Consider the following 23,036-nt stretch of genomic DNA (forward strand, 5'->3'; position numbering starts at 1 on the left):
TAGATCACCTCAAAAGAAGAAAAAGATTTTCCTGAATGTATAAATGCTTAAATTTAAAATAAAATGTAAAGGTTGACTGCATGTTTATGTGAGATTCTAGTTGCTGTGCTTACCTTTAACTGGTTTTCCTCCCCCTTTACGTGGCCTCTCCAGGTCCTTTCTTCCTTTGAAACCCTGTTTAGGACATTTGCTGTCTATGAAATAGAAATAGTACTATATACCCTGATGACTTTGTGGGGTATAAGTGAGATAATCCATGCCTAGTCTTTAGCATAAAACCTGACAATAAAGAGCAATATTAATGTTTATGTTAGTGTTTTTCCCAGGTATCCTAGCCAACCTTTAACAGCTCTTTATTCTCTGACTGTAAAAACCACTGCCTATACTGTGTTTTGACACTTACTGTCCTATTTTAGATGCTATGGCTTTATATCTATAATAGAATCGTGGGCTTCTTGATAGGCAATACACATTTGTTGAATTGGGCTGCAGGTCAACATTTCCTTCCCTTACAAAGCATCTGGTCTTCATTTTGTTTTTTTTTTTCCTCAACAGAAAATGAAAACATTAGCAGAAAGGAGAAGGAGTGCTCCATCTCTTGTCTTGGATAAAGCCCTGCAAAAACGACCCAGTACCAGGTGAGTGCAAACCTTTGTGTACGTATCTGATATGTTCTTGGCACTGTGTGTTAGGTAAAAACTTTGGCAGAGCACATACTTTTTTTTGAGGTATAGTGGTTATTGATTTACAAGCACCAGAATTCTCTATTTAATAATGAGAATTATTTTAAAATTCTGAATTTTTTTATTATTCATATGTGCATACAATGCTTGGGTCATATCTCCCCCCTGCCCCCACCCCCCCCTTACCACTCACCCAGCCCCCTCACTCTGCCCCCCACCCCCTCAATACCCGGGAGAAACTATTTTGCCCTTATCTCTAATTTTGTTGTAGAGAGAGTATAAGCAATAATAGGATAAGGATAGCTATACAGGGCATTGACTCACATTGATTTCCTGTGCGTGGGTGTTACCTTCTAGGTTAATTCTTTTTGATCTAACCTTTTCTCTAGTACCTGTTCCCCTTTTCCTATTGGCCTCAGTTGCTTTAAGGTATCTGCTTTAGTTTCTCTGCGTCGAGGGCATCAAATGGTAGCTAATTTTTTAGGTGTCTTACCTATCCTCACCCCTCCCTTGTGTGCTCTTGCTTTTATCTTGTGATCAAAGTTCAATCCCCTTGTTGTGTTTGCCTTTGATCTAATGCCCACATATGAGGGAGAACATAGGATTTTTGGTCTTTTGGGCCAGGCTAACCTCACTCAGAATGATGGTCTCCAATTCCATCCATTTACCAGCGAATGATAACATTTCGTTCTTCTTCATGACTGCATAAAATTCCATTGTGTACAGATACCACATTTTCTTAATCCATTCGTCAGTGGTTGGGCATCTTGGCTGTTTCCATAACTTGGCTATTGTGAATAGTGCTGCAGTAAACATGGATGTGCAGGTGCCTCTGGAGTAACCTGTGTCACAGTCTTTTGGGTATATCCCCAAGAGTGGTATTGCTGGATCATATGGTAGATCAATGTTTAGCTTTTTAAGTAGCCTCCAAATTTTTTTCCAGAGTGGTTGTACTAGTTTACATTCCCACCAGCAGTGTAAGAGGGTTCCTTTTTCCCCGCATCCTCGCCAACACCTGTTGGTGGTGGTGTTGCTGATGATGGCTATTCTAACAGGTGAGGTGGAATCTTAGTGTGGTTTTAATTTGCATTTCCTTTATTGCTAGAGATGGTGAGCATTTTTTCATGTGTTTTTTGGCCATTTGAATTTCTTCTTTTGAGAAAGTTCTATTTAATTTACTTGCCTATTTCCTTATTGGCTCATTAGTTTTGGGAGAATTTAGTTTTTTAAGTTCCCTATATATTGTGGTTATCAGGCCTTTGTCTGATGTGTAGCTGGCAAATATTTTCTCCCACTTTGTGGTGTTCTCTTCAATTTAGAGACCATTTATTTTGATGAACAGAAGCTTTTTAGCTTTATGAGGTCCCATTTATCTATGCTATCTCCTAGTTGCTGTGCTGCTGGGGTTTCGTTGAGAAAATTCTTACCTATACTACTAACTCCAGAGTATTTCCTACTCTTTCCTGAATCAACTTTAGAGTTTGTGGTCTGATATTAAGATCCTTGATCCATTTTGAGTTAATATTGGTATAGGGTGATATACATGGATCTAGTTTCAGTTTTTTGCAGACTGCTAACCATTTTTCCCAGCAGTTTTTGTTGAAGAGGCTGCTATTTCTCCATGGTATATTTTTAGCACCTTTGTCAAATTCAAGTTGGTTATAGTTGTGTGGCTTCATCTCTGGGTCCTCTATTCTGTTCCACTGGTCTTCATGTCTGTTTTTGTGCCAGTACCATGCTGTTTTTATTGTTATTGCTTTGTAATATAGTTTGAAGTCAGGTATTGTGATACCTCCGGCATTGTTCTTTTGACTGAGTGTTGCCTTGGCTATTTATGGCCTCTTGTGTTTCCCTATATATTTAACAGTAGATTTTTCAATCTCTTTGATGAATGTCATTGGGATTTTGATGGGAATTGCATTAAACATGTAGATTACTTTTGGGAGTATCGACATTTTTACTATGTTGATTCTACCAATCCATGAGCATGGGAGATCTCTCCACTTTCTATAGTCTTCCTCAATCTCTTTCTTCAGAAGTGCATAGTTTTCCTTGTAGAGGTTTCACATCTTTTGTTAGGTTTACACCTAGGTATTTGATTTTTTTGAGGCTATTGTAAATGGAATTGTTTTCATACATTCTTTTTCCGTTTGCTCATTGTTAGTGTATAGAAATGCTAATGATTTTTCTATGTTGATTTTATATCCTGCTATCTTGCTGTAGCTATTGATGATGTCTAGAAGTTTCTGAGTAGAGTTTTTTGGGTCTTTAAGGTATAGGATCATGTCGTCTGCAAATAGGGATATTTTGACAGTTTCTTTACCTATTTGTATTCCTTTTATTCCTTCTTCTTGCCTAATTGCTCTGGCTAGGAATTCCAGTGCTATGTTGAATAGGAGTGGAGATAGTGGGCATCCTTGTCTGGTTCCTGATTTTAGAGGGAATGGTTTCAGTTTTTCTCCATTAAGTATAATGCTGGCTGTAGGTTTTTCATATATAGCTTTTATAATGTTGAGGTACTTTCCTTCTATTCCTAGTTTTCTTAGAGCTTTTATCATGAAATGGTGTTGGATCTCATCAAAGGCTTTTTCTGCATGTATTGAGATGATCAAGTGGTTTTTGTCTTTGCTTCTGTTAATGTGGGTTATTACGTTTATTGATTTTCGTATGTTGAACAACCTCTGCATCCCTGGGATGAAGCCTACTTGGTCGTGGTGAATAATCTTTTTGATGTGTTGTTGAATTCGGTTTGCCATTATTTTGTTGAGGATTTTTGCATCAATGTTCATTAAGGAGATTGGCCTATAGTTCTCCTTTTTGGAGGTGTCTTTGCCTGGTTTTGGGATAAGTGTAATACTGGCTTCATAAAATGTGTTTGGCAGTTTTCCTTCCCTTTCTATTTCATAGAACAGTTTCAGGAGGGTTGGTATCAGTTCTTCCTTAAAGGTCTGATAGAATTCAGCAGAGAATCCATCAGGTCCTGGACTTTTCTTTTTGGGGAGACTCTTGATTGCTGCTTCAATTTCATTTTGTGTTATAGGTCTATTCAGGTGATTAATTTCCTCTTGGTTCAGTTTTGGATGATCATATGTATCTAGAAATCTGTCTATTTCTTTAAGATTTTCAAATTTATTTGAATATAGGTTCTCGAAGTAGTCTCTGATGATTTCCTGGACATCCATGGTGTTTGTTGTTATCTCCCCTTTTGCATTCCTGATTCTACTAATTTGGGTTTTTTCTCTCCTCATTTTAGTCAGGTTTGCCAGGGGTCTATCGATCTTGTTTATTTTTTCAAAGAACCAACTTTTTATTTCATTAATTCTTTGTGTGTGTTTTTTTTTTTGTTTCTATTTCGTTGATTTCAGCTCTTATTTATATTATTTCTCTCCTATTTGTTTTGGGATTTGCTTGTTCTTGTTTTTCTAGGAGTTGAGATGTATCATTAGGTCATTGATTTGGGATCTTTCAGTCGTTTTAATATATGCACTCATGGCTATAAACTTTCCTCTCAGGACTGCCTTTGCTGTGTCCATAGGTTCTGGTAGGTTGTGTTTTCATTTTCATTGACTTCCAGGAACTTTTTAATTTCCTCTTTTATTTCATCAATGACCCATTGTTCATTAAGTAATGAGTTATTCAGTTTCCAGCTGTTTGCATGTTTTTTGTCTTTACTTTTGTTGTTGAGTTCTAGTTTTACTGCATTGTGATCAGATAGTATGCACGGTATATAAAATTCTGAATTTTTTAAATAAGACATTCTTCTTAAGAGTGGTAGAACCTTTTAGAGCTAGTATGTATGCTTGGTTGCTTTAAAACTGATTTAAAAGTGAATTTCACATCACATTGTACACAAACATGAAGGTTCCACATTTTTGCAAAGTGTATTGTAAAAATGATTACAAATAACAATATTGGAAAAATGACTGATTATGTCCCCAAATTTGCTTATAATTTTATCACAAGGTGATGCCTGTACATGGATGAGGTGATATTTTTTATCAATTTTAGACATTATTTAAATACTTTAAACTTATTTTTAAAAGAATCTTGATTTATCTTAGGAATTATTGATTAATTTGTGAAGTTTAAAGTGGGAAAACAGATTAAATATCTATTAAAATGGCCATTTTGTGTATAGAGGAAAAGAATGTCCCTTTTGTTCTGGCTAATCTGGAGTGGTTAACTGAAAGTTGTAGTAAAATCTCTCATAACAGAATGAAAAACTGCCTCTACTTGTGGGAGTTTACTGGAACCTTCCAGATAAAGAGAATGAAGTAAATACCTGATAAAGGCCTCTCTCAGGCTGAGACAAAAACATAGGAACAGTAACAGTTTAATATAGGAACAGTAACAGTTTAATATAGCTTAAAGAAAAAGTTATTTTAAAAGAAAGTTATTCTGAATTTCTTTCAGGATTTTAGAAATTTTCTGTACCTAGATACAGTTTCTTAGTATAAGACATTTAAATAAAATTTTCAAGGAATTCTTAAAAATCATTTTTAAATCTTTAAGATCATAGGAAAAAAACCCATGCCAAGATACTCCTTTGCTGTCTTGCCTTGCACACCAGTTGGCTCTCTACGGTCTGTTCCTATGTATTTGGAAATGTGTTCTGAGGTTTTTAATTGACAGATCCATGGATGCTCCAAGGTGGATGATGAGAAGAACACCAAAGTAAAAATTTAACACATGAAGTTCAGCACCCTACAAGATCCTTTTTTTCTTTGCAAGGACAGTCTTTCAAAGTTGTAAAGCTCAGATATAAAGGAAAGAAATAACAATTGCTTTATCAGGTGGTAAAATTGGTGACTTTTTATCAAGTGCAGTCTGTTACTTTGTTGGACATGAGGCTTCTCAGACCCACATATTTATTGCTTTATTCTTTTCAAACTTCATTTTATATTCTGTAAAATGATCAGGTGCATCTGATCCTGGTGTGTTGTGCTATTTCTCATGGTACAGTTCTCGGGGGAGGTTTTGGAGATTGTAGTAAGTACCTCCATGTTCCGGTGGGCTTTGCCAGGGTCGTATTAGTTTATTTTTGTACTTGCAGAACAGCACAGCCACTTAATTTCTTCATTCCAACTTTAGCTTAATTTGCTAATTGCAGTTATGGTTCAATTTTATCTTTCATTTTGGCACCAGGAAAGCACCTCCTCATTAGTGTGTGTTTATTTGCCCTTTCTCACCCTTGTCCACAGGGATGGCGGGCAGTCCTAATATATCATTCCCTCTGTTAGGCTAGCGACTCCCTTACCCTGTGCAGCTTGAAAGCTAAGGTTTCCCAGAGCAGTTTTGGCATTTTATGATTGCGTTTCCTTCAGAACCTTGGAAAAAAGACATGAAGGAAACAGAAGAATAATTGTAACTACTATTGAGAAGGTTCACATTGTTGTGATTAAGAAAAAGAAGGTTCACATTGTTGTGGTTAAGAAAAAGTGGGCCAACCTCCCTGAGTTCAAGCCCTGACCCTTCTTCTTACCAACTGTGAGAAATTTGCAGTTTCTTAACCTCTTCAGGCTTCACTTTCCTCATCTGTAAAATGGCAATAACCCCATTGAAAGAGTTAATATTATAATGTATTTCACATATTTTAATTCTTGTTTAAGTTCTTTTAAAATACAGTTATTCAAAGTATCTAAATCTGTGTGGTCCTCTGACATATAATATCTAGTGATTTGAGTGTTCCAGATTTAGGTCTTGTCTTCCCAACTTGAGTGTCTATTTTTGAGTGAAGGAACCATGTTTTCTGCTCTTCACGATCTACATGTTTGATATATAAATGCTAGCTAAACTGAATGATTCCTTTCTTCCTGTAGATAAGTACTTCAGCTTTCCATTGGTGTGAAAAGAGGTATAGAAGCCCCTGGCTGTCTAGAAAGTGCAATACAGTCAATGTTGAAAACCCAGAAACGTCAATTTTTTAGTAACCAGATGTCTAATGTACGCTGAGTCAGTGTTCACATAATTACTTTGTCCTCTATATGAGGAGTCACTGTCACTGGTTCTCACACTCATAGTGCCTAATGTAATGAGAAGACAGAGACTACATCCTAGAGCCCTGCTTTTAGTAACACAGAAAAGAAAGTGGCATGGATGGTCCCTGCCAATGTCCCCCTTTTTGCATATAAAATTTTTATTTCTTGTATTTTGCTTTTAAATTTCATGACAGATTTTTTTCATCTAAATGCATAAAATGACTGAAAATGTTTTATTTACCTTACCTCCTTTATTTTAATGCATAAATGTAACTCTTAAAACATGTCAGAGTGTGTCTGTCACACTGCCGAGGAATAAAGTCTCCTCTTTCAGTGCAAAGGTCAAATATTTGCTTATCTAAGATCTTTATTCCTTGACATAATGTCACTTTACCAGCCAGCTCCCACAATGGCCCCCAGTGATTCCTGCCTCCTGCTATTCACACCCTTGTATGCTTCTCCCCCCCAACATCATATCACAATTGAGCAGTGTAACCCATAGGATGTAGCAAAAATGACAGTGTATCACTTCTGAGCTCTGGTTTTAAGTGATCATGATCACACTCTCTTTACTTACCTGGGAGGTTTGGGGGAAGTCATGTCATGAGCGGCCCTATGGGGAGACCTGCAAGGGGAACAGTTTGGAAGAGTGTTAGCTTCTCCTTTTAAGAAAGTGTGTCATTTTTTTCTTCATAAATGTGTAGTATAAATTTTCAGTGAAGTTATCTAGGGATTGAGTTTTCTTTCTGGGAAGGTTTTTAATCATGATGAAAAATTCTTTAGTAGATGATAAGTAGAAGTATTTCAGTATTCAGTTCTTTCTTGGGTTAGTAACTCACATATTTCAAGGCCCATGTCCATTTTATTCTCATTGTCGACTTAACACAACGTCACACATAATATTCTTTTATGTTTTTAAAGTATGTCAGAACCACAACAGTGCTTCTTTCACTCTTGATGTTGGTATTTCCAACTTCTCTTTTTTCCCTAGGTAAGTCTAATTAGAGGAATATTAATTGTATTAATCTTTTCAGAGAACCAGCTGTTGATTTTGTTGCTGTGCTACATTGTGTTTTCACTTTCTGTTTTCATTGGTTTATTTTATTTCTTTTTTTAAGATCACTGGATAACAGTTAGGTACAAGAAAGCACACATATTTTTAAAATGTCCAGTTTGATGAATCTTGATTGTTACGCATTCATAAGACACACTACAATCACATGAATATTTCTCTTACCTTCAAAATATTCCTCATTTGCCTTTGTAATCCATCATTCTCAGATACTTCCAACGCACATTAGGCCATCAGTGACATGCATTGATGTCACTAGAGTCTAATTTTCTTTTCTGAGACTTTCATATAAATACTATGCTACCTTATATTGCTGTGTAGTATTGTCCTTTGTGGGCACACCACAATTTGTCAATCCCTTTTACTTACTGATATACTGGATTTTCCCCAGTTTTGTATCAAAAATAAAGTTGTTTTGAACATTCATGTACAGTATTTGTATTTCATATACTTTCATTTTTCAATATATACTAAGAAGTGGAATATCTAGGTTATAAATTAGGCATTTATGTTAAGAAGCTGCCAAATTGTTTTCCAAAGTGTCTGTACAATTTTATATTCCTACTAGCAATGTATGAACACATCTTTGCCAAAACTTGCTATGGTCAGACTTTAATTTTAAGCATTCTTGTGTGTGTGTGTGTGTGACATTCTATGTCCTCATGGCTTTAATCTTTATTCCTCTGGTGACTAATGATGCTGACTATCTTCATGGGCTTATTTAAAAGTGTATATCATCTTTGGTAAAGAATTCGTTTAAATATCTTTTGTTTTAGCCTGGCGCCCATGGCTCACACCTGTAATCCTAGCTACTCAGGAGGCAGAGATCAGGAGGATCATGGTTCAAAGCCAGCCTGAGCAAATAGTTTGTGAGACTCTATTTTGAAAAAACCCTTTACAAAAAAGGGCTGGTGGAGTGGCTCAAGGTATAGGCCCTGAGTTTAAGCCTCAGTACCACAAAAAAAAAAACAAAAAACAAAACCTTTGTTGAGTTTTAAGTGTTCCTTTATAAATTACTAATCTGTACTATCCAGTATAGTACAGATTAGTGTATGTAGCCAGCCACTACACTGGCAATTTAAATACAAGTTAACTAGAAGTGCGATACATTCAGTTCCCCATTCACACTAGTCACATTTCAGGATGTCTTTGGTTTCCATATCAAGATAGTGCTAGCCTCTATGAATAATTTGGAAAATATTTCCTACCCTTCAATTTTCTAGAAGAGTTTGTATTGAAGAATTGTTTCTTTATTAAATATTTGAATTTACCTTAGAAGCTATTTGGGCTGAGAATTATTATTTGTGTGTTTTATGGAAAAGTTATAATTACATATTCAATTTCTTTAATAGGACTATTTGGTTTGTATGTTTGTTTACTTATGTATTTATTTTCGTGGTACTGAGGTTCAAAGTTAGGGCTTTGCACTTGCTAGACAGGTGCTCTACCACTTACACCATACCTCCAGCCCTTTTTGCCCTGGTTATTTTGGAGATAGAGACTTACTTTTGCCTAGGTTGACCTGGACTGAAATCTTCCTCTTTTATACTTCCCACTGTCATTAGGATAACGGGTGGCTGCCACCAGGCCCAGCTTTTTCCCATTGAGATGGAGCCTCACTACTTTTTTTTGTTCAGGCTAGCCGAACTATGATCCTCCCAAGTAGCTACGGTTACAGGCATGAGCCACTGCACTGACTTGTTTATTTCCTTTTGAGTAAGTTGTGGAGATGATGTATCTCAAGAATTTTTTTCATGTAAGTTGTCAAATTTATAGCTGTATTTTTTCATAATATTATCCATTTAATATCTGCAGAATCTGTAGTAATACTTACAAAAAATGAATGTTGAATTGTTTTGACTATGTCATTTTTAAAGTATCATTTAGATGTGTTAATTATGAAAGTGTTACTACATTTTTCCAAAACTGCACTGTACCCAGATATTAGTAGTATATCACTTCAGCTTGAAGTATAATTTTACTCAACTTGAAAACTCAGTCATTTGATTTAAAGGATGTTTTTAGTTGACTTCTGAGTGTGAATTCCTTGTCTCCCTGCTGCTTTTTCCCCCACTGTTTTTCTTTCCCCTTATGATTTAGATAAATACATGTTTTTCATTTATTATATAAAAATGACTTTATGGTTATGTTTGTGCACCTGGATACTGAAATGGAATAATTCCTCTTGGACTTTGTACCATCATTTATTTTTTATTAAAAGAAAAATGAGGAAAAGGAGATGAAGGAATCAGTAACAACTTTTTTTAACATTCAGTGAACACTGGACAAATGGAATAACTTTTAAGTGGAATACTGGTTCAACAATGGCCCTCTGATATATTTTGTTTTAGAATTGTGCAGACTTCTTAACTGAGTATCAAAAATCTAGAATGTAGAATTCTGGACTGAGTTTTCACTGGCCTGAAACTTTTTCATTCTAATGATAATTAGAGATGGCTTTATTTGAGGGTAGCTTTCAATTGTTTTCTCACATTTTAGTTGTGGGAGAAAATGTGTTATAGACGTTACAGTATCCCTTACATTGTATGACTGCAGGAGTCAATAATAATTTCAAATTGTCCCACTTGGCTAAGGTAACCTGATATCCTCTATAAGGGCGTTTTCCCCTTTGCAATTAATTGATATTATAACATCTACCAGATATTCTGTTGTTTGGGCAAGAATTTGAATTTTGCATGATTTTAATATCAGTTTGTGCATTTGCTGCATGCTAAGTGCTCTAAATATATTTCTTCATCTTAAACTCAACAGTCTATGAGATTGGTACTTTTAATTATCCCCATTTGTAGGTAAGAAAAATACAGGCTCCTAGAGTTTAAAGATTAACAGACACAACTTAGTAGAAGAGCTGAGATTTAAATTCTGACTCCAGAACCCACACTATTAACCACATTGCTTAAAAAATAAATAAATAAAAAACAAAACAGTCCTGCATATAGAATGAATGGAGAACTTATACATTGAGCCTTCCACATAGCATTAAAAGAGAATCTTGAAAATAGAGGTATGCATGCAGGAATACAAGAGGTAAGACCCTGAGGTCATTGTCTGTGGTTTGGCTACATGACCTATCCAACAGCATTCTGTAGCTGAAAAGCAGAATCACAGCTCAGATACTCTAGGCAGTTTCAAGATTTCTAGGGGCTATCGTACCCCTCCTCAATAACTCATTCCTTGGCTATAAATCATTGTCTCTTTTAGAAATAGAACTTTAGCATAAAATTACATTTAGCTGATGCATAGATGTGGTTTCACAGAACATAAAGTTCAGATAAAGGCACATAGTTGTAGATAGAATTTTTATTAGTGGGATGAGGAAATGGAGGGAAGAAGAAATGTGCCTGCGTGGAAAAGGAGAATCCTTTACTCTGTTGTAACTAGAACACTAAAGCCTTACTGACAAATGCATCTGTGATGGTGATAAGCTACTGTATTGACATATGCAGCGTTAAAGGGGTATTACCAGTTCAAGTAGAACTTAAAGTTTTCATTGTATTTCCTCATTTCAGATGACAATATTCTTTTTTTCTTCATACCAGTGAGGGAATATGGAATCTTATAAACATTATTGGCTTTTAGAATTGGAAAGACTTTTTCAAGATAAATGTATGTATTTTTCCACCAACCTTTTTATTTAACGAATGAGGACCTAAGGGTGAGAGACACTGACTGCCAAGGAAGTATTTCAGCTAGGGCTAGGGCCCAGGGTTCATTACTCCCTCTTGATTCTCATTATTTTTTTCATATATGGACTTAAAAATAAGACTGGATAAAAAAAAAAGACCAACCATAATCAAGCACAGGAAATCCAGAAAGAGAACAGCAACAAACCTGGTTTTGTTTTGTATTTTTCTGAGGTAATGAAAATGTTCACCTGGAACTGTGGGTGACCTCTTTCGGTTCTAAGAGGAATAACCTTTAGAGAGAGATCAGGATATTCACCCTTGATGGATTGTTCTCCTAGGAATACCACTCCATCTTTGTGTAGGAGGTAGTGTAGAACAACTGTATTTCGGCTGAATAAATTGGCTCTTACTCCTACAAGGTAATGAAAATAATATGAAGGCTGATCTTCCAGAACTTTCCATCTATCCCTAAGTTAAGCCTGGAGATCCTGCTCCTTTCAAAAACTGAGTGAAGAGCAATTCATTCCTTCCTTATCTACCTTGCTGTGTTGTCATTATTTATTTGGTACTCTCTTGTTGTCATGGTTCTGTCTGTAAGTCATGACATTGATCTCTTCTAATTCATCAGTGACTGGAAGGGTCAGCACTCTGTGAGCAGTAAGCTCCTTTCACAGTGTGGTCCAGGCACCAGAAGCGTCAGCATCACCTGGCAACGTGTTAGAAATAACCATTGCAGAGCCTGAATAAAAAATTCCAGGAGTAAAAGTAGACATTTTCTGTGTTTTAACAAATTCTGATACAAGCTAAAATTTGATAACCATTGTCCTAGGTCTTTCTGTATGTGAAGCTTTCTGTCTTGGGAATGATTAGGCCTTAGCCTAATGGTCCAGGAAATGAGAGATACAGTTAATTCTTAGCAACACTAGGAGGGCAATTTCCAGGGCTCTTTGGGATTTCTAAGTACCTAAGAGCTGCTGGTAACCCAAGACAAAAACTATCAACAGCAACCTGTGTCTTGGATCTTGTAGGCATGAACTAAACCTTAGTTCTTGATACAGAAATGAAGTCTTGCTGAACAGTATACCTGTGATTCACTATATTTGCATTATGTGAACCTGATTTAACTCTGCCTATAAATAAGAACAGTTTTCAGCCTATCTTGTTTTTTTTAATCTTCTTTCCCTCCCACAGAGAGGCAGTGAAACAGATGAAATTAGTAGTTCTTCCTTCTTGCCAGGCATAAATTGTTACTTGCTGCTTCCCAGTAGAAGTCTCGCCAGAGCTACTTTTAAATGTGTATTTTAGTTTTTGTACTATAAGAACTACAATATTTTAAGAAGATCTCTTGTAGGTAGATATTAATACTTAGATTTTGACAGGTTTGATAAATGCAGTTTAACCAACTGTCCAAAGTCATATAGTCTTGAAATGGCAGATCAAGTTTCAAACTCAAGTCTGTCCAACTTCTAAAGTTATGCTCTTAATCCTCATCTCCTGGCTTTTCAGCTCCAGACACATCTAAGATCTACTTGCTTCTCTCAGTATTCCTGTTCTGTATTTCTGCTTAGATAATTACTTCACAGCTCAATTCAACTTAGGCCTTTCCTGGCCAGATCTTTCTGTACTCCCTCCCCAACCTAACACTATATTCTCATAGTGATTTTTCATGTTAGTTGTTTCTGTCTCACCACACAAGTAGCAGTCATTTCTTTAAGCTTTTGCCTTTCCCAGTGGCCAGTGACTATCTCAGAGCCAGACTTAGTTTCTTATTTTTTTTCCCTAGTAACTCAAGCCTAAATTTTAATTGACCTTCTATGATCTTCTCAGAATCATAGAAATTCTGGAATGAACTTAACCAAAAAGGAAAAAAAGTTAACTCACATCTCAAATGACCAAGGATTGAAAAAATAGTAAATGTCTTTTCTTAGTAAAATAAATACCCAAGTGACCATCATTCCCATCCTAACATAAAGTCTTTAAAACTGTAACTTTTCCTGAACTCATTAATGAACTGAGTTTGTAAAATCATCAAGTGAATAGAATTCCAAAGCATTATAGCTCCTGAAAAGAGATAGGATGCATGAGTTTTTTTGTTTTTTGGGTTTTGGTTTTTTACCTTTGGCAAAGCATGGAAAGAAAATATAAAAAAACAACTAAAAAGAAACTAAAAGTTAAATGCATTTCTCAAAGATGCCAAGTGTGGGGTTAGTTACCACTTTAAAATAACTTGGATCCCCGTATGTGAAGGGAGTTTTACATTCATACACTGTGAGCCTCCATTGCTTTTTTCACCAAAAATAGGTCAAAGGTAATTCATGAGTTGGAAGAATGCCCTCCTCAGGCAAAAGTTGATTGGGTACCTCCAGGAGACATGTATGAAGCACTGCCAATTTCCTCAGAACCTTCTTTCATACTAACCAAAAGCCTTAAACTACCAAGGAGGTACAACAAACCTTCTCATCCCCAAGGCACAGGCAAAGTTCCATTCATTCCTGGGGAGAAGTAGAAGCACAGCTCATCTGCTGCTTGAAGAAGGAATTCACTCCCTCACCCACAGGACTCGGAGAAATATTTGGTGCTTCTGGAGAGGTAAAGGCTATCTGTCAATATGGGAAGGGTAGAATAAGCCTCCTGGTCCTAGGATTCTGCACCAGTACAAAGAAAATAAAGACAGTCACACTGAAGGAGAAAACTCTTCTCCCAAGAGCTGCCACAGATTCAAAAGCATGGTTTGCCAGCTATGGAATTATGGAGAAGCAGGAATATAGAAAACGCTATCTCCAAAGCCCAGGTGTGCACAGTCTGTATCAAAAAGTGAGATGACCAGGACTGAAAATCCCACATGCCCCCACCAGAGCCTAATGCAAAGTCACAAACAGTAGGAGCCTACTGCTGGAGGAGGGGCAGTACCTGTCAACAGACACCCACCCTCTCTTCCATAGTGCATGCATTCGTGGACTGCTGAAGGCTGAAAGTGGAGCAGGAGCAATGGGAAAAAACCCTACTTGGACCCAGGCCTCATATTAAGCACAAAGTAACAGCAGCTCATCGCTAGAAGAATTTGAAGCCTTTGCTTTACTGAGGTTAAAGACAGCACCAACAAAACCCAAACCTAACTATTGAGTAAATTGACTCAACTTCTCATGCTATCAGCTCAGCAGGAGAAGAAATATGCCCATTTCCATGACTGTATACCATTGACCTTGGTCTTTATTATTTCTCTATGTCAATTTCCAGCATTCAAGCAAAAATTTCATATCACTAAAAAAAAAAAAGGAAAACAATGGAAACCCCCTACTTTTGAACAATAAAGCAATCAACCAGGTGAAGATATGAACCAAATGTTGAAACTCTCAGACAGAGACCTGAAAAGAGATCATTTTATAAAGGATCTAATGGAAGAGATGGACTGCATTCAGCAACAGATGGGAAAGTTTAGCAAACAGGGGAATTTAAAAAGTCAAATGACAATGTTATATGATCTCAAAGATGAAGAATTTTTCAAATCATCTTTTCTGCAGATTTGACACAGCTGAAGAATGAATCAGTAACCCCAAAAGAAGGGTTAATGGAAAGTTTCCAGTGTGAAGTATAAAGAAAAAATGAATTATCTAGGAGTAGTGGAATAATATCAAACAAGCTAACATACATATAACTAGGGTTCCAGAAGAAGGAGAGAGGTGAGAAGGAATGACTGAAACTGTCAGTCTTGTCTCTGGACTTCCACACTCCATTAGGGACCTCTTCCTAGCTATCACAGGCATCACCACACCAGCTGTTTTTAACACTCTGGCCCAATTAGAGTCAAGGGACTCTTCACTTAGTACCAGCATCATGGGCAAGGCAGACTAGATGTGAGCATCAAGACAAGACCCAGGACTGCATTTCTCAATAAGTGTTCAATATATAAGCAGAACTTCCCTGTCAGGTGTTCAATTGGGAGGAAGAAAAGTTCTTCATCAGCTTTCAATGTCTTATGGACATAGTAAAAAGCTCTGAAAAATAGGGAAATACAGAAACTCTTCAACCTAGTATTTCTGTCAAGTGTCTTTTTACCTAACATAGGCTGAGTATCCTTTGTGTGAAATTCTTGGAACCATGACTGCTTCAGATTTCAAGATTTTTTTTATATTTTGAAATATTTTCATATCTTAGGGATGGAGCAGGAGTCCCCATGCAAAATTAATTTATCTCATACATACCTTATAGTCTGAAGATAATTTTTATATAGTTTTGACTTCTACCTGTCACATGAGGTCAGATGTGAGATCTCCTACTTGTGGTGTCATGTGGGCATTCAAAAAGTTTTGGGTTTCAGATTTTTGGAGTAGGGATGCTCAACCCATGTTGTATATTATGCCTTCACAGGATGGGGGTTCCAGAAGAGAAAGGCTTTTTTCTGTTTTATTCAATCCTCTAAAATGATGGCTGACAAATGTTCATTTATTCAGTAGATATGTAAACAACAACTGTGTACCAAACACCTCCTCAGGTGTGTGAAGTTGTATGTCTCCTGCTTTGAAGTTTATATTCTGGTGGGGGATATGTATAGCAAAACATACAAGTCCATTTTGTTTAAAAGTGGGATCTAGTATGGGAAATTGAAAAAAGTCAATTAGTGATGAGGTGAGGATGGTCAGGGAAGACCTGAGACAACCTAACATAGAAGATACTCAGGGCCCAAAGGGAAATAAAGGCTATCATATGCTCTTAGGAAATCTTGTGTATAAAGCAGAACTTGTTATTTTTCTTTCTCAGTCATCTTATTGCCAACTCCAGAGAGCTCCACTCTTGTATAAAGCACCAAATAGTGGGATATCAGAGATAGGCACTCTTACTGACTTCAGAGACCCACATCTTCTTTGGTCACTAAACCTGATGGTGTCTGCCTCTTTCTGAGGAAACCCATCAGTGTCTGTTAGGGGCTTTATGAGACCATAAAAAGAAAAACATCTATCATCATAATTCACTCAGCAAACATTATTTCCAATGACCAAACATTCATAGGAACAGAGCTGTGAACAAGACAGATAAAAACCTATGATTTCATTGGAGCTTTTATGAATGTTCCATCTAAAACACTGACCCAACTGCAATTCACATGCAGTTCTTCCATTCCGCCCCATTCCAGATTGCACTGCTGATAATTAATTGATAACCTAGAATTAAATCATACTTCTACTGAATATTAGTGTAGAATTTTTGTTATAAGATAGTGACTTCCTACTGCACTTGTAGTTGGTGGCCACCAGTTGAAAGTTTTCTCTTCTTTAATAACTTCAGATATACTTGCTTTGTCTCGGTTGAATGTAAGCTCCTTGAAGGCAGGGATCCTGATTTGTTCTGCTCATATTTTGGACATATTAGGCTCTAGTTCCAGATGAGAAACTGGCTTATTCTCCATCCTCCTTTTGTTTTCTTCTCTTTCAGAAGACTGTTTAGCTTTCTGGTGGTTTTAAAAAGAGAATAGAGTCTAGATAGCTCAGATGCATTTAATTGGTCTCTGTTTTTATAGACTACTAATTCTTTGTATAGAAACCCAGAGTTGAGGTCAGTGGAGAAGTTTTTTCTGAAGAATGAGAATGAAACTCCTATTCAAGCTTATATGTGCTCTACTTAAAGATGTATTCTTAAATCTTCTCCCAACCCCTAGACTTAGAAACCTCTAGAGTTTTTGTACAATATAATTTTTATCGGGAATACTAGAGTTGGTAAAGTACTTTCTCACTAACCCTCTTTCCAGGAAGGCCTCTAACACTTGTGCTGAATGGTGAGAGAAAGCACCTTATAGCATTGCACTAAAATGTTCACAATCTGGAAATAAATCAAGCCCACGTGTGTGTGTGTGCTCAGCTCCACCAGCACAGATGCAGTGCGTGCTTTCTGCTTTGTTCAGGGAATGATGTCATCATAGCTATGTGACAAATGACTTAAAGTGTGGTTCAGTTTTAGTTGAGCTGTCAGTTTTTATTTTGGCTAGCTTTTAATATATAGGTTTCACTCTTTAACATACAAGACTGAGCAAAATAGAAACTAAGACACTTGCTATTTAACATTAATACATGGTCATTGTGATTAATCTCTTGATAATTTAAATATAAGGAAAAGATTTTTGAGAATGATGAAAGGACTTTTATTTCATTTTTTGGTGGTATTGGGGTTTGAACTGAGGGCCTCGAGCTTGCTAGGTAGTCTATACCCCCAGCCTGGACTGTGATTTTCCTGTTGTGCTTCACCACATAGCTAGGATGTCAGTCTTGCACCACCACGCCCAGCCATTGGTTGTGATGGGGGTCTCACCACCACCACCACCCTGCAGCTGGCCTCCAACCATGATCCTTCTGATCTCAGCCTCTCAAGTAGCTAGGATTATGGGCTTGAGTCATTGTGCCCAGCCATGAAAGGACTTTTAATATGATTGTTTGAATACGATGTTTTCCCATCGGCCATGGGCAAGTACTTAAATGTTTCTTTATTTCCTTCAATTCACTTTGGATTTCAGTTCAGCAAGTGTCTGTCAAGTGTAAATATATATATGCCAGGCTTTGTATTTTGTAAAGAGCAAATTTGAAAGATTTGTCCACGCCTAAGGGTTTGAGAATTCCAAAATCAATGAGAGCATCTTATCACATGCTTTTATATATGTGTACATAGCCCAAGTCTTCGAGAGGGATGAATTTTAATTAGAGTCTGTTGACCTTTGCAAGAGAAGCAATTGGCTTAGGTTATTTCTAAGAGCTTCTAGTTTGTTCCACCTTTCAGAATGCTATGATCATTTGAAAAAAAGCTCTGCCACTAAGCCCTGCCATGAACTAAGCTGAATGAAGTCAAATACCCATCTTTCCAGAATTCTCCTCTCTTCCTCTTTTATTTTTATGTGGAAGCACTAGTGGAAAAGAATGCCAGAAATAGAGCTGCATTGGTATATAGGTTGTGACAACAATCACTGATGTGGAGAATGCAAGCTGGTAGTCAGATGGACCTGCCTCCTCCAACAGAGTAACTTTCCTTACCCTACACTCCAGTGGATTATTGGAACTGTGGTAGCCATAGACCAAAGAGAGAAAAATCATTCTTCTTCTTCACCTAACTCCAGATTAAAAAATATTACGGCCACTTAAGTGGCTTTGGGGTTTGGTTTTGGTTTCTGAATGATCCAAATAAATTGAATAATTTCTTCACTTTACTTTTATAGATAGAAATGAGCTAAGAACACTGATTTGTTTATTTATCTACTCATTTTGCAAACATGAGTCCTCTGTGCTGAGCACAGTTCTGAGAACAAATGATCAGAAATAACACATGGATCCCATCTTCCTACACAGCATGGTTAAAGTACCCACTAGGAGCTTGTCATCCAGTTCGGGAAACAGGGTACACAGGCACTAATTAGTACATTTGTGTGCTATCAGTATAAGCAGTCAAAAACTAATTACAGCACCTATTCTAAGTCAGATACTGCTAATATACCAGGGATATGGAGTTTTTTTTAAGGTTTCATACAGTTTCTGTATTTAGAGAGGAAAAGATCAAGTAACATAGGTAATAAAGAGAAACTCTGAAATTTTTCCTTTCCTCAGTGACCTTTTAGTAGTATTTTTTCATTGTGATTTATTCCAAACAAGAAATGGAAGAATAGACAAGCTCGTTGACTGTGAGTAAAACTAGATGGAAGTACTGCTAAACTGTTGCTTCTGTCCAAAAGTCAATGCCTGATCGAAAACCTCCTTGCTTTGCATCAGGAAACCATTGTTCCAGGTCCAAATTTGCAAACCAACTGATTTTTTTATATGATGAAGTTTTTTCATTCTGCCAAACCATTACTCTCAAGAAGGTTCAGATCTTTGTTGACTCCTCTGTGAAGATTTTTCTGAACCCTTGCCTTCCTCCAACCCACCCCTCATCTGCCTTCTTTACCACCTTGTGGTCTGAAGAACCCATTCCAGTTCCCAAACACCCTTAATGTTTAGGTGATCCCTCCTTTCTCTTTTTCATATTGCATCATTTTTACATCTAGTTTCAGTGTGTTCAGTAGAGATTGATGGCAACATGTGCCTGGTCAATTTAGAGGATCTTTGTTTTGTTTTGTTTCCGGTTTTGGTGATAGTGAAGTGAAATAGAAGACAGTAAAGTTGTACAGGGTAAAAAGAGTTATTTAAAATACAGTGTTATATGTCATTTACATGTTTGTACCAATAGTGATAGCACCAGGTGAAAAGAATTAGTAACTGGAAAACAGGTAATTCTTTATTGCAGTTGTAAATCTAAAAATTATTTCTCTTTACTGTTAAAAGTCTTTTGGCATAACACTGGTTTACAGTATAGGTTGTCTGTGTTCTACCTAAATCTGTTTTAAGGCTTGGGATTACTTTTGTTGGAAATTGGAAAGTATGTTAGATTTTAATGAGTCAAAGGATGAATGTCTAGGTGAGATTTCTCAGCAGAGGCTTGCATGGAGAACTTGTTAAGGCAGCCCTCTCTAAAACCATAGCATCTTTTTAATGGATTTGGACAACAGGAAAGTTGTTCAGTCATGAAGGTTGAAACAGAAACATCCCTGCTTCTTGTAGTCATCCAAATCTTAAACTACTTTTAGTTTTAAAATAAGCTTTTTGAAAACTGAAATAGACTAGCTGTCAAAGAACATTCTGACTTCTTTATCATCTGATTCTTTTTTTTTTCATTTTTCTTTTATTATTCATATGTGCATACAAGACTTGGTTCATTTCTCCCCCCCTGCCCCCACCCCCTCCCTTACCACCCACTCCGCCCCCTCCCTCTCCCCCCCACCCCCTCAATACCAAACAGAAACTATTTTGCCCTTATCTCTAATTTTGTTGTAGAGAGAGTATAAACAATAATAGGAAGGAACAAGGATTTTTGCTGGTTGAGATAAGGATAGCTATACAGGGCATTGACTCACATTGATTTCCTGTGCGTGGGTGTTACCTTCTAGGTTAATTCTTTTTGATCTAACCTTTTCTCTAGTACCTGTTCCCCTTTTCCTATTGGCCTCAGTTGCTTTAAGGTATCTGCTTTAGTTTCTCTGCGTTAAGGGCAACAAATGCTAGCTAGTTTTTTAGGTGTCTTACCTATCCTTACCCCTTACTTGTGTGCTCTCGCTTTTATCATATCATCTGATTCTTAACCTCAACATTAATTTACAAAAATCTGCTAACATTTTGTAAAAGTTACTGCTGCTGAGTGCAGGAAAGTATGCCTTGCAGTCAGGTACCGTTGTATATGCCTGTATTCCCAGCATGGGGAGACTGGGGCAACAGGATTCTGAGTTGGAATCTAGCCTGGGCTGCAGAGTGACAACCTGTCTCAAAACAAAATCTCAGAGATGAGGCAAATTCTTGGCACTCTGGGGGAGAATTTTCTTGGATACCTGAAAATATCTACTCTAATTTTGAAATACTTTTATAGATTATAACTTTAATTATTTTATCTGTTACGCTGAGAGAATACTGTTGGGGCTTTGTGAATCTTTATGCTAGGTAATGACCAAAATCATTTTATTGGCACCTCCTTGGATTTGGAAACTTTTTTATGTGCTTCTTATTTCGTATGATATCTTCTTAAGTGTTTTCCAAAAATTGTATAAGGTGACCTTGCAGAATCATCAATTACCTAAAATTTTATGCTAACATAAATCCAAATTGGAATCATTTCTTCATAAATGTGCATCAGAATTGTTCTTGTCAAGGTCACTCCTTGGTACTTGGACTTTTCTTCAGCATCGGACCCCTTCCTCCTCCCCTGGTCTTCTGGCCTTTGTTTACAGACAGGCGGCTCGCTCCACTTTGTTAGTTTCTCCTTTTCCTAAAATTTAAAAGTTAGTGTGCTCCAGGGCTCAGTCCTTGAACCTTTTCTCCATCTATTCCAGCTCCCTAGATGAACTGATCTCTTCCCAACCTTCAAACCCCTGTTTTGATATCTTGCAAGTATGTCTCACTTAACATGTCAAAAACCAAAGTCCTTATCTCTGCCTTCACCTGACTTGCAGGTGACAAAAATGGATTTGTCACCAAATCTTAGTAGGTTCTACCTTTGAGCTATCTCCAGAAGAGAGCTATTTCTTACCACTTTCATGGTTACCATACTTTTGCCTACTACCATTCTCTCTCCTAACTTATTGAGTTGCAAAAAGCTTCCAATAAGTTATTATTTAAGGGCTTTTAGCCTCATTACTGTGATTTGCTTTTGAAGTTTCTTGAAGCAAGTGTTTATTACATGCTTGGACTCTTGCCTCTCTCCACTCTGTTCACCAGATAGATCTGTCATTTTTCTGTTCAAATCCTCCCCTTTTCCTGCCTCACAATAAAAGGTGAAATTCTTTACATGGCCCCTGGCTACTTTTGTTGTTCTACCCCCCCAGTACCATTAATAGTGCTTCATGCACTATAGGTAACTGATATGTAAATGACTTGATAATTTATTTACAAATATAGAATTTAAGATTTAAAAATAAAAGTTAAACTTTGGCCAACTAGTTCCACACAGCATACTAGCTTAAAATATTCCTTTATATTCAGCTTTTTATTTAGCAACTGCTAATGATTATTTGCTCTATAGTTCTCCAAATTTTTTAATTTGAGGAGAACACATCAAAAATAGGAATTTATTAAAAAATTTATTTTGAAGGCTTCAGTGAGTTTACTTTCTTAAGACACTTTGATTCATTGCTGTTATTGAAGCAAACACAGTAGCCACCCCCTTATCTGAGGGGGACATTCACATATTCCCGGTGGGTGATTGGAACCATGGGTAGTACAGACTATATGTGTATATGTTAATACACTCAATTCATTTTACTGTACAGACATACTTATGATGAAGTTTAATTTGTAAATTTGGTACAGTAGGAGGCTAACAACAATGACTCTATAATAGAGTAATTATAACAATGTACTAAAATAAAAGTTGGGTGAATGTAGTCCTTTAAAATACTATTGTATTTGCTTACACATCTTCATGAGATGTTGTGAGATGACACAAAGTCTGTGTGAGCAGCGTGATGTAGGCATTGTGTGTGGCCCAGCACTGGACTGTAACCCACAGGTTCCTTGAACACGGCACTAAAATACCGTGACAGTTAACCCGATAACCTAGGCTAAGTGGCTAAAGCCAGGCAGTGTATACAGTGTCGATACACTGGACAGAAGGACAGTCACATACCAGGCAAGACACGGTAGGAATGAGTGCAAGTTCATCACACTACTCAGGATGATGCATAATTTAAAACTTAGAAAGTGCTCATTTCTGGAATTTTCTATTTAATATTTTTGTAGAAAGGAAAACCACGGACAAGCAGAGACCACTGTGTCCATTATGTAGTTGTTTCATATCCTAAAATGTACTACGTGAGTAAATGAATAGGATAGTAGTTAGAAGTTCCTGTGAAAGCTAACTTTCTCTTAGCTATGAATCAACTAGTTGAATCAACTAATTTATATATTAACTTGAATGCTTATATTTTGGCATTAATGGGCTAGAGATAATAGATAGGTTAAGTCACTGCCAGGAAGGTGATGTAATTTGTAGGTATAATGTGACATTTCTTAGTTTTCTAAATAGAAGTTGCTAGCCAAGCACCATGATACATGCTTGTAGTTCCAGCTACTCAGGAAGCTGAGACAGGAGAGTCACTTGA

The 23,036-nt window shown here is 36.8% G+C and overlaps 1 protein-coding gene across 3 annotated transcripts in view; it reads left to right on the forward strand.

Annotated features, from left to right (window-relative positions):
- Positions 1–23,036, forward strand: part of Arhgap20 (Rho GTPase activating protein 20) — an 89,835-nt gene that overhangs the window by 15,096 nt on the left and 51,703 nt on the right. For all 3 annotated transcript variants that reach the window (XM_020172038.2, XM_074066759.1, XM_020172037.2), the window contains exon 2: positions 556–638. In XM_020172038.2, the coding sequence (XP_020027627.1) occupies positions 559–638 (80 nt within the window). In that variant the 5' untranslated portion in view covers positions 556–558. The remainder of the gene's footprint in view (positions 1–555; positions 639–23,036) is intronic.

Source organism: Castor canadensis, chromosome 2 (assembly GCF_047511655.1).
Source record: "Castor canadensis chromosome 2, mCasCan1.hap1v2, whole genome shotgun sequence".
NCBI classification, from domain to species: Eukaryota; Metazoa; Chordata; class Mammalia; order Rodentia; family Castoridae; genus Castor; species Castor canadensis.